Genomic DNA, 17715 nt, shown 5'->3' with positions numbered 1-17715 from the left:
TAAATTCCAAATGAACATATATGCATTTTTAGATTTCTCAATTCCTCAAAAATGCATATACATATATGTATTTTCGAAATTTCAAATGGACACATGCATTTTCAGATTTTTAAAATTGTGAAGAATGCATGTACATAATCATATTTCAAAAATTACACATGCATTCACATGCCTTTGTAGATTTATAAAATCAACAAGAATGCATGTAGATGATCATATTTTTAAATTGCACATGCATTCACATGCTTTTTTAGATTTATAAAATTGTCAAGAATGCATGTACATGATCATAATTCAAAAATTACACATGCATTCACATGCATTTCCAGATTTATAAAATCAACAAGAATACATCTACATGATCATATTTTTAAAATTATGCATGCATTCACATGCATTTCCAGTTTTATAAAATCAACAAGAATGTATCTACATAATCATATTTCTAAAATTACACATGCATTTCCAGATTTATAAAATCAACAAAAATGCATGTACATGACCATATTTCTAAAATTATACATGCATCCACATGCATTCCCATATTTATAAAATCAATAAGAATGCATGTATATTTCTAAAATCCACATAAATGCTTATCCATTTCTAAAATCAACAAGAATGCATATATATTACATGTAAACAAATACACATACATTTTTGGGCAATTCTGCAATTCTAGTAGGAATTCTACTTTACAATAAACATCTAACAAGCATGTTCTAGGTCTCTACAATAATCATGGAGTTAAAGTGTCCCTTACCTTCAATCAAGTAGATAGAAATCCCAAAATATGAAATAAGAGATCCCTCTTGAGAGAGCCTCCAAAACCGTGTGAATGTATAAATTGAGGAATTCAGTTCCTCCGAAAAATCGGGCAGCACCTCCCCCTCTAAGACCGCGATGAAGAGACCAAGAGGGAGAGAGGTCCTTCAAAATCTTCGATGGCTTCTTCAAATCCCGTAGGAGGGAGTGAGATGAGTTCATCTTCCTTTAAACTGTGTAGGGTGAGAGAGATTGAGATGAGAGAGGGAGAGAGATCCTTCCTCCAAGCTCCACTTTCCAAAACTGTGAATGCAAGAGGGATTGAGAGCAAGAGAGAGAGAATTTGGGAGAAAGAGGGAGAGCCACTCTCTCCAGAACTCGTGGAGGAGAGAGTGCAAAGAGTGAGATGAGAGTGAGGGGCTATTTATAGCCCATGCGAGTGGGGGAGGAAATCATTTAGAACCTTCTAGAAGATTCCACTCAATGGAGGGAGAGATGGGAGATCGACCAAGGGGAGTGGGGTAGTGGAGGGAATATGCAAGGCATATTCCTTCCACTACTTGGCCCACTTAGCCCACTTGGCCACCACCATGTCCCCCACCATCCCTTGATTCTCTCTAGGCTCTTGGGCCTTCTAGAGAGCTCTCCAAAAATCAACCCCCACTTAGACCCCATTTCAAGTGGCCAAGTCCAAGTCGGTCCAAAAACCCCAATTGGGCAATTAATCACCAATTTAAAATTCTTAATTCCCCCTTCAAATTTTAAAACATCAATTACGCCCTTAAATGCCAATTTAAATAAAGGTACCACACATGTCAATTAAATATGCCTAATAATTAGATGATAACAAAATCTAATTAACAATTAATGCTAATTAAATCCAGTTAACAATTAATGCCAATTAAATATAATAAATCAAATGGTAATTAAATAAAATTACCAAATAATTGCTAATCAACTAATAAATGCTAATTAAACCATAATTAGCAAGAAAAATGAAAATTTAACAATAATTTACACTTAAATGCCAGTTGATGGTAAAATAACAATGGCTACTTTATTCTTGAAATTCTATTTTTGTTTATTTAAAAATCCTAGGAAATTTGCAGATATTACAGTTCTAGCCACACATGATGTACTAGTCTGTGACTATCTATTCTGTTGATATCCTCTCCAACATGTTCCTGCACCTGGTTCATATCCAATTTTTCCTAATAAGGTTGAGTTTTGAGGCCCTCAGTTGCACCATTTTCTTCAACGGCTTTTGGTTGGTGACCCACATGCATAGTCATTAACATAATCTTCTTCCTGTATTTAATGTGTAAATATTCCTCTAACTCTGATGTATGGCTCCTACCTTCTAGTACTAATGCCTTTTAAATGATTTATGGAATTCTGGTGTAAACGTTTATGAACATCCTTAGGTCATCATTTCTTTCAAAATGCTACCCGTTACAAACAAGGAAATAAATTCTTAACCTTATTGACTAATTCTATCTGATTTTTTATGGATATTTGATTTAAAAAGTAGATTTTTTTTTTGAGATAAAATTTTCATGGAAAAGGAACAATATGTGAAAAAATAAAAAGATTAAGCAGTGGTTTAGTTCTTGCTGCTCTATATATGTTACTCAGATATAAATAATTTTTGTTTTTCAGATTTTTCTGTGTCTAAATTGGCCTTGATTTCCAATTGTGGAGTTTCCTTCCTTTTTATTTCCTGTTATGGAGTATTTTTGTAGTTTTTGGTAATCCTCTACTGACATGATCTAATAAAGCCAAATCATTTTTTGGTTCTTAGTTGTAAATGTTTTCTTTTTATTATTTTTAGTTATATTTCAGCATATATTCCTTTCTTTATGGTTGTTTCCTTTTCTTCTTCAACCAAGCTTTATAGAATTTCTTTATTTTACAAAATTTCATCTGAGCTGGTGATTTACCTTGGTTCTACTGCTTCAATTTATCGCCAGTTTAGCTTTTGTTTAGGTACAAGGTTTTGTACCTTGCCAACCACTCGAACAAACAAATTCTTTACCAACTAACTGGTTCTATTTCAATGGCAAAGAAAATATACATAGATTTCCACTGTAATAGCTTTTGAGAACAGTTCGTTAGGTGAAGATGCGGTAGTGGTGTTAAAAGGTTTTAAAGATTCATGAATCAAGCAAGTTATCCAATTTTGAAGCTTGCTCCAAGAAACGAAAAGTGTCCTATTTGTGCACAAACGGCTTCTCTTCTTTGATATGCATCACTTATTCCCTACTTAAAGGTTTAAAGTCTCATAAGCTTGTAATCTATGTAACACGAATTCTTCTAACAGGGTTAAAAATTATATATATATATATCCTCCCCGCACCCTTGCACCAAAGTTTTTTTGAAGTGCCACATCGCCGCATCCGCACCTGCATCTGCACCCGCACCTTTGTGGCATAGTTGTAATGTGGAAACACTTATAGGTATTTTGCTGCCAGAAAATGGTTTGTAATTTTTTACTCTGTTAGCTGTGTGCTAATTTGACATCTTGTTAATTTTCTCAGAGAAAGGAAAGTGGTAAGAGAAGAAAGACTGAAGACCATAACTGGTCCCGGAAGAGTAAAGATAAGAAGGTATCATATATCATTAGAGTCCTGGATGTGGAGTCCTAAATCTGTTCATGTTGTTGAGAGTTAAGATTTGTTTGCCATTTTATCTAATTATTTGTTCCTAATGATATCATAGAAAAAGATCTCAAAAAACCCTTTTTTTGATGATGGGTGATGTGACTTCATGGCTGTTAAGAAATATATTATAGCTGCTGAGTAGTCTATTAAGAAATACATTGTAGCATCCGAGTACAGTGAGATCTTTCTATTGGAAATTGCATCTATATATGTTTCCTTTTAGATGCATATTGCCTGTTCCAACAACATTGCCTTGTTTTCTACTGCAGTTGGTTTGCACAATTGGAATGGTGTGTGTGTGCGTGTGTGTGCATGTGCAGTTGTGCTTCTGTGCTTGTCCATGTATTTGTAAAATGACCAATATTGGTCTCACAATAATATTAGAAAGGGTTTTTCTTGGAAAGGTTTAAAAATAAGTGATTTTCTCAAGATTGATTTTCTAATGGAAAGGAAAACATTATGTTTAGAAAACTATCATGATTCTTCTCAAGATTGGTTTTCTAATGAAAATAAAAAATTATGTTTTGAAAGCTATCATGATTATGTTGCAGTATTACAAATCTTTATGCTTATTTTGTCTGAACTTGAAACTTGCTGTCAAATTGAATTGGATAGCCATCCGTCAGTTTGTCTCCCTATGAGAGATACCAATGGTAACCATCTCATATATGTAAATAGAAGTGAGAATTGCATCATCCATCACGATATGGTAGGCACCTATGTAACAAAAGGGATAAAATCTTCTTAAAGACTCACAATGTGGGCACCTGGTTTATTAGAGCATGAGGTTTGAGGGTGGTCGGATCTAGATCTTGATCCAGATCCATAACACTCATGTCACTGTTCACGATGTTACTGTTCACGTCTCTTAGTTTCCTATTGTATTTTATTATATATTGTGTTCCTAAAATACTCTTTATTAGTCTTCTTGTATTTTGTGTTAATAAGGGTGTTTTAGTAAAGATATATTTTAGTGTAAAGTGAATATAAATGGTCACAATGAGGCACAATTTTCCCATATTGCGAATCATGAGAGTTCAGCCCAAACCTTTCTCTTGTCTTCTTTCTCTCTGCTGGAACCTCAGAAAACCTAAATCTAACATGGTATCAGAGCTATGATCCAGAGTGAGGCTAAAAAATCTTGGTGATCTTCAAGATTCATTTTTTCTTTCTCCAGGTAGTAACAGTTGAGTCTTCTATTTTTTTCTCTTCCTCTCTTTTCTTTCCTTTTCTTTCAAATCCTTGTCTCTTCTCTTGGTTCATGGTTCTTAAATCATATTTGTATATTTCTTGATTCCCTAATCTCTCTTTATCTTCATTTTCTTGTTATTTCTTCCCCTTCAAATCAGATTTGCATATTTCTTGACTCTTTATTTTCTCCTTTGATTTGAAAGCTCTTTTATAAATTTTGGCTCGTTTGTGTTTTCAGTTTGCATTTTTCTGGCTTAAAATCTGAAAAATATATCAGATCTGAAAAACAAATTGATGTCACCTAAAGCCAACAATTCCTGTTTTTTGTCATTCAACAAAAAAAGGGATTCTAAGTTGACCTTGACGCATGATTTCATTAAGATATTCTATTTGTAGCACTATATCTGATTATTGTGCACGTTCCTTTTTCCAAAAAAAAGAGAGGACATGACTGTTATTGCTGCCAATTACTATCACTATTTTTCTATATCTTGGTTATTGATTATCTTATTTTCTTTAATTATTTGCTGTCCCATTTTGTTCTTTTTGCATTGATTCTTTATTCACCTCTCATGGATTCAAGTTCCTCTTAAGGATCCATCTCTGCTAACTTTCTTGGCTAATTAATTTATGAAAAATTGAATAACTCCAACTACCTTACCTAGAAAAGACAAATTATTCCTTTTATTAGGAGTCAGGATCTCGCTGGTCACTTCGATGGATCAGTTGCTGCTCCATCTGAGTTTCTTATGTAGAAAGATAAAGATGACAAAGGGCCTGTAACTGCAACGAGGACCGTTAGGAATCCCGATTTTGTCAACTGGATGAAGATAGATCAAGCCTTAGTGGCCTACATCACTTTGACCTTATTTTAGGAGGTATTGGTGGGAATTCCAGATGATTGTACTGCGATGACGTTATGAAATACATTAGAGGCCAAGATCATTTATTTGAAAAGAGAATTTTAGATGTTGAAGGAGGCATCCATGTCTATTATGGAATATTTCAACAAGATCAAGTCCATTATAGATCAACTAGCGTTAATTGGATGTCAAGTGTCAGAGAAGGACAAATTTCATCAAGATCTAGTTGGCTTGGGACCCGAATTCCATGTGTTGTCCATTACTTTATAATATATTGGGACCGTTTGTACTTTTGATGACCTTAAACTCAAACTCCTCAGTTATGAGATGTCGTTGAAGGGGATGTCAGATACAGAAAAGACTGAAGCAGATTCCCATGATGTGTTGTTTACAAGATCCTTTTTAGGTTGTGGACGTGGTAGAGGCTACAATCAGGGAGGTCGAGGAATTCTTCCTACTCCCAACATCCTTTCAGGATGAAGATGTGCATTCAATAATAATATTCCTACATGCTATATTTTCAAGAAGAAAGGATATGTAAAAGCAAAATGTTGGTTCAAAGATGATCTGAGGTACAATCCTGAAGCTAAAGGCAAATATTTACCTAAGGATCAAGGGTAAAACAAGGGGCAAACTGGCCTTGACAAGGAGCTTTTGTTGGCTGCTCTTTTCAGACTCAGTTTCAAGCAAAATGATTGGGGTGTTTGGTACGTTGATTCAGGCTAGCCATGTCACAAGTGACGCAGGTAAATTCTCTAAACTGATTCTTTATTCTGGTAAAAATAATATTGTTACTGGAGATGGTAGACGCCACCCCATTACACACTCTAGAGATATTGTCCTTCCTTTGTCTAAATCATATTATGTCCTGTTGTCTGATGTATTGTGTTCTCCTAATATAATAAAAAAGAATATAGTCTCTGCTTCTAAGCTTGTTGATGATACCAATTCGTATGTTGAATTTACTCCATCTTCTGTGTATGTCAAGGATCTTCAAACGAGGAAGACGTTCGTTGAGGGAGAAAGATGTGACATGTACGTCTTCAAAGAAGATCCCTTGACTGCTCGTCACTCGAAGCCTGAGTCCTCTTCATGTGTTTTCAGTATTTTAAAGTCCAGTCAGTCAAATGTTTGGCATAGTAGGTTAGGTTATTGTGGTGGAGTTTTTCTTAAAAGACTAGTTTCAAATAAATTTTTAACCAAATCTATCTTGGGTGAAGTCTTGTGATAGTCTATGCCCTAATTGTCAAGTTTGTAAGTCATGTTTTGCCATTTAATTCATATAATAAAAGAGCTTAGAGACCTTTTGATATTATTCATTCTGATGTCTGGGGATCATCTCCACTTCCTTCCTCTTTTGGTAGCAAATATTATGTATCATTTATTGATGATTATTCTCATTACTCTTGGTTATTTTTCTTAAAGCATAAGTCAAATGTTTTTGGTGTGTTTAAAACCTTTTGGGCTTATGTTCATTCTCAATTTTCATCAAATATTCTAAATCTCCAGTGTGGTGGTGGTGAATACTCGTCACAGGAATTTGTTGATTTTTTACAAATTAATGGAATTGGTCGAAGAGTTTCATGCCTGCACACCTCAACAAAATGACATTGCTAAAAGAAAACATCATCATATTGTAGAGAGTGTGATGTCCATGATTCATGAGTAAAGTTCCCATAAAGTTATGGACCGAGGCATTTTATATAACTGTATATGTCATAAATAAATTGCCCATGAAACTTTTGTAGAACAATTCTCCCTATTTTATGCTATACGAGAAGCACCCAAATTATAATGAGTTAAAGACATTTGGATGTGTGTGTTATGCTCATGTGGACAACTATCTAAGAAACAAATTTCAGGATAAAGCCCATGTTTGTCGTTTTGTTAGATATGCTGATGATTACAATGGTTATATGTGCTATGATTCCAGGTTAGGCATAATTAAAATATCAGGAAATGTTGTGTTTGATGAGTGAAACTTTTCTAATAATCAATGCAATCATTATGTTTTGCAGGACAAGAATAATATTGAAGTATATATCAGTCAAATCTTTTTCTTGATTAAAACCAAGATGTCTTAGAAGATCCACCAACCGAATTGGATTGTGACACAAAAACCGATTCAGGCAACGTAGAAAGCACATCATGAAAATTAAAGAGGGATGCGTTTATACAAGGTGTAATCAAAGCCAGTCGATTCCGCAAGAACAACAACAATTGTCAGATCAAGAGAGACAACTTCATTCAATAAGAAGATCAAGTAGGGTGAGATATCCGATTGAAAGATGAGTAAGTTATGAAAATTTCAGCATAGATTTTCAGTGCTTCCTTGCTCAAATCGGATAACAGCAAGAATCCAAAACATTTCAGCATGCAGTGCAGTCAAATAGGTAGATAGAAGCTATGAATAAAGAAATGCAGGCCTTGCATGAATGCTAGACATATGAGATAGTGAAAAAACCGCCTGATCAAAATGTAGTTCATTAAAAATGGGTGTATAAAATAAAATATAAACCCGATGAAACTATCGAGAGATATAAAGCTCACCTAGTAGCAATAGGATTCACTTATGAGTATGGCCCTGATCATAATGAGACCTTCAGTCTTGTTGTCAAAACAGACACTATACGGATCATCGTTTTTCTAGCAGTTGATCATGGGTGACAACTAAGTCAATTGGATGTAAAGAATGTGTTCTTACATGGGCATCTTAAGGAGGAAGTTTATATGGAGCAACCACTAGGGTATGATGAAAAGGATCCCAAAACTCATGTTTGCAGGTTAGAAAAAGCTATTTATGGACTGAAGCAAGCTTCAGGGTGTAAAACCCGCAAAATTCAAAAAAAAAAGTTTAGACCCGGGTTAGATCCGGATCCGGACTCGTTCCCCCCCCCCCCCTGTGCTCTATATAAGCACGAAAGGGGGAGGGGGTCTCCTATTACGCTCAGGAGACCCCCCACCGACTTCTCTCTCTCCCCCTGCGTCTCGCGCCTCGCCGGAGGCGATCTCTGTAAAACCCATGGTTTAAAAAAAAAAGTAGTTACCGGATCTGGGTCCGACCCAGACCCGATCTGGGTACCTTTAATACCCCCCAGTGAGTCTATTTAAGAAACTCGAAGGGTTAGGGTTTCTCATACGAGAAACCCTTCCCCCTCCCTTGCCGCATCCACCCTCTTCTCTCGTACGACCGCCACTCACCTTTTTCCGACCACCGGCGACGCCGATCGGGTACCCAACCCCGACCGATCATCTCCCTCTCTCTCCTGTTTTCTGTGTCCGACCACCCGCCACCAGGAAACCCCACACCCCCCGACCTTCCCCCCTTCTCTTCTCGCTGCAGCCTCCCTGCTCCCCCCTCTCCGCCCTCGCACTCTGGCGACCTCGTTTGACGCCCCCTAACACCGCACCGAGTTCCCCCTGCCGGAGGCCTCGCCGACGACCTCCCTTTCTCCCCCCTCGCTCGTTCCTTATATGTCGCACCCAACCCCTCTTTTTCGTCTCTCCCTTCTCGACACCGGTAGCGCCCTGTCGGCATCCACCTCGCCTCACCGGAGGCCACCTGACGCCGACGACTCCCCTCGCAGGTAAACCCTAACCCCTCCCCCTCGTTGTCTTCTCCCTCTTCGTTCTTTCCTTCTGTCACTTTCTGGTAGGAGCGACGCCCTTGCTGCCCGTCTCTTTTCGGCAGGGGCGATGCCCCTGCATTTTGTCCCTTGTCCTTGCCTTTTTCCCTCTACGATAGGTAGGTAGGGCGAAGCCCTGCCTACCCTCACTCTGTCAGGCAGGGGCTTCGCCCCCTGCAACTCATTTTTTTGGCAACCGAGCAGGGGCAGCGCCCTTGCAGCCTCCTTGGTCGTCGGCAGGCAGGGGTTTTACCCGGCCCCTCCTTCGCGACAGACATGGGTTCACCCCTGTCTCAGTCGCTGTTTCCCCCCTTCGAACCTCGTCAGGCAGGGGCTCAGCCTTTGCCGTTTTGAAGTTTGATCGGGCAGGGGTGAGGCCCCTGCCGTTTTATCCATCTGGCTGGCAGGGCAGACGTCCTGCCTCTCTGTTCATGACAGGTAGGGCTGTCGCCCTGCCTCTCAGATCTTGTCAGGTAGGGGCGAAGCCCCTTGCCCTTTTCCCTCTCCACTGTTGTCAGGCAGGGGCTTCGCTCCTGCCTCTGTGAGCCTACCTCTTCACTGTCGTCAGGCAGGGGCTTCGCCACTGTCTCTTTGCTTGTCCAGTAGGTAGGGGCGAAGCCCCTCCCTCCCTTTTTACCTTCGTCTGCCTCCTTGCCTTCTTGGCAGGCAGGGGCGAATTCCTTGCCTCCACCTCCTCATTTCGGGCCCCTGCCTCTGCGCTTCCTGGCAGGCAGCCTGCGGACAGGGGCTCTGCCCTTGCCCCTTGCCTCTTTTCTGCAGCAATCAGGCAGGGGCGTGTCCCCTGCCCCTGCTCCTTTAGTCGGCACATGCAACGGGCAGGGACACATCCCCTGCCCCTTCCCTTCCTTTTTGAATCAACAGGCAGGGGCTACGCCCCTGCCCCTCCTTTCATTTGTATTTCTTCTTCTTACGTACTAATGTGTTGTACCTTTGCAGCTTGCGCAACGGAGCCTTCTCGTGCCCCGTGGCTTGAGACCGTCATCACTTACGCTCGAAGATGAACTCAGTACTGTGACTCCCCAAGGTAGGGAAAAGTTGCGCAAAGGACAATATATATATATATACGTATATCTATATACGTATGCCTTTAATTCAAGGATGCGGTTTCACGATCCTTGTCCTATTTACTTTTTTGTTTTTACTGTTTTCTGTTGCCGCCGCGCTTTATATGCCCAGGCTTACTTTCTGTATGTACTTTTTCTGCATGTACTTTCTGTCTTTACGTTTCTGCTTTTACTTTCTGTCACCGTCGCGCTTTATGTTTCCAGGATTTTCTTTTCACATTTACTTTCTCATATTTACTGCTTTCCGTCCTTACTGTGCTTGTATTTACTTTGCCGTCGCGCTTGATGTGCACAGGCTCTTTTCACATTTAGTTCCTGTTTTTACATTCTTGTTTTACTTGTCTTTACTTTCTTGTTGCTGGCTTTGCTTTTGTACTTTTATTTTCTGCCTCTTTTCTTGCCGCCCTACCTTGGGCGTAGGCTTGCTTCTTTTGACTCGTCCAATGCAAGCACCGTAGGGACACCTACCAACTTCGCTCTTTTCAAGGAAGATGCGAAGTTGCGTACAGGTGCTTTAGTCTCGAGAAGAGAGTTCCCCGTACGAGACTTCGACTTCTCAAGCGCAGTTGTGCAGGGCCATGTTGAAGCATTCTAGCATCTAGCCCCACCCCGTGTTGATGCACTTGGGAGAGATATGTCGGATCCGTGGCGATCCTAGAACATGTATGATGTTATCTGTTTCACAAAGTTTTATCATATCAGACTTATCTGTTATACATTATGTTGCAAAACTCTGTGTTGGGTTGTCCTCGAAAAATCCACTCTCATCGTGGTTGTACTTTTAGACAGGTACGTTGCGTACTACGATGGGTAGGATGAGAGGTCTATGATTACTTCGAATGTGCAATGGCACGTGATTGAAATCACATAATGGTGATGTTTTCACCCTCACAAGTAAGTTGACCCCTCTCATCGTAGTTGTACTTTTAGACAGGTACGTTACGTACTACGATGAGTAGGATGAGAGGTCTATGATTACCTCGAACGTGCAATGGCACATGATTGAAATCACATAATGGTGATGTTTTCACCCTCACAAATAAGTTGACCTCTCTCATCGTGGTTGTACTTTTAGACAGGTACATTGCGTACTATGATGAGAAGTCTATGATTACCTCGAACGTGCAATGACACGTGATTGAAATCACATAATTGTGATGTTTTCACCCTCACAAATAAGTTGACCCCTCTCATCGTGGTTGTACTTTTAGACAGGTACGTTGCGTACTACAATGAGTAAGATGAGAGGTCTATGATTACCTCGAACGTGTAATGGCACGTGATTGAAATCACATAATGGTGATGTTTTCACCCTCACAAGTTGACCCCTCTCATCGTGGTTGTACTTTTAGATAGGTACGTTGCGTACTACAATGAGTAGCATGAGAGGTCTATGATTACCTCAAACATGCAATGGCACGTGATTGAAATCACATAATGGTGATGTTTTCACCCTCACAAGTTGACCCCTCTCATCGTGGTTGTACTTTTAGACAGGTACGCTACGTAATGCAGTGAGTAGGATGAGAGGTGTGTTGTTATCTCGAACGTGCAATGACGCGTTAAAATCACCTAATGGTGATGTTTTTGCATTCACAGGCAAGATGCTCGAGTGGAAAGGCTAGAGCATATAGAATGAGTCTTCAATTAAGTAATACTTTATGTACCCATTCGACCCGTTGACTTCATTAAGAGAAAGGATGAATTGGTACAAAACTTCGATGGAAATGTTGTTAACAACCACCCCTCTGGCAAATGACTCGGCGTCCCCAGTCATCAGAGTTAGGGAAAAGGGACTACCAAAAATTATCCCAGGTGGTTGCTTCCATGGACTTCTGCAGAAGTTGGATGCATCCTTTGAATGAGTGGCCTTTGGAGAATTTTCTCTCGGTCATTAGCCGTCTTCTTAGGAGCGGACTCAGCTAGCTACCCGGGGTATCTAAGATACGTGGCATAATAAACCCTCATATTAGTCTCAGCTGTTTCTACGTATCGTGCCTTGTGCGTACCCGCAAGGTCAGATAATATCGAAACAAAAGTTATCCTGCTCACATTACTGTTGAATCTAGATCAATTCATATTACTTGTCGAATCTAGATTTGTTCATGTTAACTTGTTGAATTGCGTATCGTGAATGCATTTGATGCATATCTTAGCTTTATTCACAATACTTGTGATTGGGCCTCTTATGTTAATTAACTGCTTATCTGTGTTAATTAACTGCTTATAGCTTGTGACTATGAATTGCTTATCTTGTGATAGTTAGCTGCTAATTTGCTTGTGTGAATCAAATGCTCACGCTGGAGATAGATTATTTCCTGCGTAGTTAATTGCTCATGCTAAGCGTAGCTTAAATATTGCTTTGAACTACTTATCATGCTAGCATAATATGTCTTGCTTTAGATTTTAGTTCCATATTGTCTTGTGTACCTACCAGTTTTTCGTGAAACTGACCCATTTTATAGGCGCAGGTGACGAGTAGGTCTACCAGACAGTCGATGGTAGGATGCGAGATGGCCTGAGACTTCACTCTCCTGCTCGCAGTTTTGAGCCCTGGTTATCTGTTTTGGTTTTGAGTTTTGTATAAGGGGAAACCCGAACTTTTATACTATTGATAGTTTTTATAATGAATATTCGGCTCACTAATTTTCTTGTTAAAATGTTTTGATGAGGGATTTTTACGGTAACATTTCTAAAGTTGTCAACTTGTTTTGCTTTTAAAAAAAATCGTTTCCACTGATAAAAACTTTGAAAAATGAAAGGTTTTCTAAGTATTTTCAAAAGTTTACAAGTTTGAAATTTTGGGGCGTTATAACCTCTACCCCCCTCCTTCCTGCCACCCCTCGCAGGTATGTACCCCTTCCCCCTCCTCTCCCCGTCTCTCTTTCCCTCTTCTCTTCGTCTCCCTCTGCTTCCTCGGTTTGCAGGGAGGGGCACCACCCCCTCCCTGTTCTCTCTGAGGTCGGTGGAGGGGCGCAACCCCCTCCCCCAGCGCTCTGAGTCAGGGGAGGGGCGACGTCCCTCTCCTTGCTCCCTGTTTCGCCAGGGAGGTGTTTACATGCAAAATTTTACGAAAAAGTTTTTAGAAAACTCGCCTTTATTTTGAAAAATGTGGGAAAAACTTGAGAGATGTAATCCGCCTGTCGGTACGAGGTTCAACCGTTCTTAGCGCCTTAATCAAGGATAATCGAACCAAAGATTGAACAATATGCCTTGTTTATTCAAATGCCTAAGAAATTATTCTAAGTCCTAGAATGCAGAAAGAATCAAACACACACATATGATATGTCCTTTGAAAAAGTTTATTGAAAACATGATGCATGCCTAAAATTCTTGAAAATACTTTGAAAGGAAAATATTTTGGGATATTTTGAAATTGAATTTCTAAAAGGATCAAATGATTGAGCGTATGGCCTTGTAGGCCCATGCATGATGCAACCTAAGTCTAAATGATGCATGGATGCGATTTACCAAAATGCCTTTTGAAAGATTTGAGAAAAATCATTGATAAATCCCCGTGTTTTAGAAAACTTTTTTTGATAAAAGGGGGGTTTTTGTGCCTTGTAGGATTCAAATGAAATAAATTCGCCACGTATCTATGGCTACAAATATGTTTTAAATATACTTCATTTAAATCCTAAGAGGGTTTTGGAAAAACACTTTAAGTAGCATGCAATGACTTTGAAAAATAACCTAAGTGTTTAGGCTTTTGTAACTTAAAAGAGGTTAATAAAACTTAAATGTCATTCGTATTTTGACTATGGCCACGAATACGAATTCCAATAAGTTTATTAACTTCTTAAAAAAAGGTGCACGTGTCATTCGTGTTTCACCATTGTGGAATTTGAAAAGTGCATATGCATGATAAACAATAATAATATTAATAAATAAACTATATGCATATGCAATCCTAAGCTATGCATAAATAAAAGAAATTTTCACTATTTTTGGCTCTTTGATTACAATTTACATTGAGGAATTGCATAATAAAAAATGAAAGAAAAAAGAAAAACAAAATCTTGAACTTTTCTGCAAAATCAACACATGTTAGTAAAAATATGTAGGCTTTTGGGGATTTATCCAACAATATCTAGAAATTGAGGGATGTTATCCCGAAATAAGTCCTTTTCATGCATTCATAAAACAAAATTCTTAAATAATCTAAATGACCATGCACGATTTGATAGATTATTAAACTAATCATATTTCAGAAAATGAAATTTTAGAACTGATGATAAAAGTACTAAAATACCCCTAGGAACTTAGACTAATTGTCAAATTAGTCTTAAATACTAGGTTTTTAAAAACGGGTTTTGAAATATGCCTAATCCGAAAGCTAAACAAGCTCAGATTTACACCAAATTGAGTGGAAAGCACCCTGACATAATCAAGAAAATAATCAGATTTTAAAACTATAAAATTATTTATGAAAATGATAATATAAACAAAAGGTCATGTCTGCCCTTATTTCTGCAGAACAGGATTCTACAGAAAACTAGTTTGAGAAACGTGGCCAAATAAAATACCAAATGACGTCCTAAAATCCTAAAAATTGGCATGAAGACTCCTAACAACTCTAGAAACAATGTACAATCAAAAGAAATTTTTTAATAAGTACGCAGAAAAAGGTATTGAATTAAAAAGTGAAAGTAGGTTACAGTGTAAAAAGCACGTTGCAGAACAAGACTGTTTTGTAACCAATCTCGGTTTTGGGCTAAAATAAAATAGCAAACGGATATGAAAAATTACCAAATTTATCAAGAATAAACTAGACATGATGACAAAGAAGTCCCTTTTTACGGATCTGAAAAATCATCTCTGGTTAGGGAGATATGACTCCGACATGATGACCCTGATTACGAACAATGCCCTGACGGTGCAGAAAACAGGTTTCAGTTTTTATTTTTGAAAACACGTCAAAAGATGTTGAAAAATGGTGAAACTTGGCCATATTCACTTAGACATATGCATGTATATCTCATAAAAAATTTAGCTTGAAAAGAAAAAAATAAATACATGAAATAACGCTGCTAGCGTGAAGGTCAAAATCAATATTTTAGAGCATAACTGTTAAACAAGATTAAACCTATAACGCTCTGAAATTTTTAACCCAAATTTTATGTGATTTTTTTTTATATAACAGCGGAAAGAATAACCAATATACGGTTAAGCATTTCAGAACATTACATTTGAGAGAAAACTCAACACAGGTATTTCATTTCATTATGATATGAACATTTAAATTACCATAAACCCTAGGAATCAATGGAACAATAAATCAACAATCTCGATCCAATGCCTCATCTCGCAACCGCTCATAAGTCTACTCGTTTACCTGAAAATGATAAAAATTATATGAATTAGACTACCACGTCTAAGTAGGACAACTGTAACTTTTAATGCAGGTATACCATGAATCTAGCATGTGATGTGGGTGTTAAAGGTGATTCTCGACATATGTTTACACAAGTAAGCAGTTTATGCCACAAAAACCAACATTCATATACATGAGCATGTAAATAGTTATCCAACAACCATAACTGAGCAGATAAAGCATCGTGTGCAACATTAATAAGCAAGTGAATGTGTATTGCAACAGTTATAACAATAACCTGTACAACTCTCAGATAATTCTTTAACTACCTCATATCTACACATTTCACAATTTTATATCGTAACAAGCTCAAAATATAAAGCATGTTAAAGAACATAAACATATCTCTCCAGTATTTTCACTCACTGTGATACCTAACTGCATTAAATTGTGTTTAAATTATCTTACCCCGCGGGTACGCACGGACACAGGCGACCATCTCAGAAGAGAACGTTCGGGGGTATATTATTCAAGAGTATTTTATTAACCCGAACATTTTAACTGAGACTGAATCCCCAAGGGAGCGACTAATAGCCGATAGAATCTCCCAAGGGCTCAACTTAAGACATGATGCATCCCTAACTTCTGCAGAAGACATGAAACTACCACCTAGGACACATAGGTAGTCCTGGTCCCTAACTCCGAGGACGAGGACCAACGAGCCGCTTCACGCTCGAAATACAACACAAGTCCTCGAAGTTTTGTACCACCTACCCTCTCTAAGGTAAGCCTCAAAACTGGTTTCATTAGTTAATCATTTTCCCGAAGTTCAGGACATTTCCCAACTTCCTTCTACTGCCGCAGCAGTAGATCCTAACCTTAGTCATTTTACCAAGGTGTATAAACCATCCATATACTTTTTTCCATATTGATTTCTTAATCCCACTCAGAGTGCTCCGGTGCTTTTAAACCAGTCAAGCACACAATAATTACAATTAGGTTTTCATCACTTTTATTAACATAGCACGCAAGCCGATAACTCAAGTACCCATGTCGGGTAACCCATTCATATATTGCCCTCTTAGGCAAAGCTCGTATCCATATATCACTATATACTCCATCATATGTGTGAAACCAATATAACTGTAATGAAATGGTGGTCTTCAACAAATGCACAAATAACTCACCAACAAGTGTCTATTGGAGACACTACAAGCATGACCCTTGAAAGGGTATAAAAGGAAGAACACTTGAAAAATAAATAATACTTTATTCATGAACAAAATGCTTAAGAAGCATTGTAATTTACATTAAAGGGGTTCACCCCTATATATACAAAAAAGTGAAAGAGAGAGGAGAGCTCATTTTGAGCTCTCCAAAAAGAGACGTTGGATTCCAACGTCTCTTAATATAGTTGTTGGACTACAGTCCAACAACATTTATTATTATAGCTGTTGGACTATAGTCCAACAACATTTATTATAGCTGTTGGACTACAGTCCAACAACTATTTGCACAGTCAAGTTCCAGCAGGAACTTGACTGGATCAAATATCTAGTTTCTATTGAACTAGATGCTAAAAAAGAAAATAAAGAAAATTAGAAAAAGAAAATAATAAAAGAAAATATAATAATATTAAATAATATATATATATATATATATATATATATATATTAATATTTACATTTTAACACTCCCCCTCAAACTTACGGTACAATGAGCGAAAGTTTGTTTAAAAGGAAGTGAAATCTAGGAGCAGCGAGAGGCTTGGTGAAGAAGTCTGCTAATTGATATTCTGATGTAACATATGGCAGATCAATGGTTCCATGTAAGTATTCCTCTCTGACATAGTGACAGTCCATCTCAATGTGTTTAGTGCGCTCATGGAATGTCCGGTTGCTTGCAATGTAGATAGTACTTTTGTTGTCACAGCACATCTTTGAAGCTTGCGTTGCTTTAGCTCCTATATCCGCTAGCAATCGTCTGAGCCAAACAACCTCCATAGTGGTGGTTGCCATGGCTCTGTATTCAGCTTCGGTGGAGGAAAGAGAGACTTTCTGCTGCTTCTTGCACCTCCACGAAATTAAGGTTCCACCTAGGAACACACAAAAACCAGTAGTTGAGTGTCTACTATTGGGATCACCTCCCCAGTCAGCATCAATATATGCAATTAAATTTAATGAAGATGAAGCAGACAAGAAGAGTCCTCGT

At 38.3% G+C, this 17715-nt stretch overlaps 1 protein-coding gene across 1 annotated transcript in view; it reads left to right on the top strand.

The window, feature by feature from the left end:
- LOC149833414 (uncharacterized) overlaps window positions 1–17715 on the top strand; it is a 128345-nt gene that overhangs the window by 69185 nt on the left and 41445 nt on the right. Inside the window, exon 3 of the mRNA XM_090015101.1 lies at window positions 3303–3371. Coding sequence (XP_089871227.1) covers window positions 3303–3371 — 69 coding nt within the window. The remainder of the gene's footprint in view (window positions 1–3302; window positions 3372–17715) is intronic.

This window comes from Nuphar pumila, chromosome 7, assembly GCF_984573655.1.
Source record: "Nuphar pumila chromosome 7, dmNupPumi1.hap1.1, whole genome shotgun sequence".
Taxonomy (NCBI): domain Eukaryota; kingdom Viridiplantae; phylum Streptophyta; class Magnoliopsida; order Nymphaeales; family Nymphaeaceae; genus Nuphar; species Nuphar pumila.
This window is presented reverse-complemented; position numbering and strand designations above follow the sequence as displayed.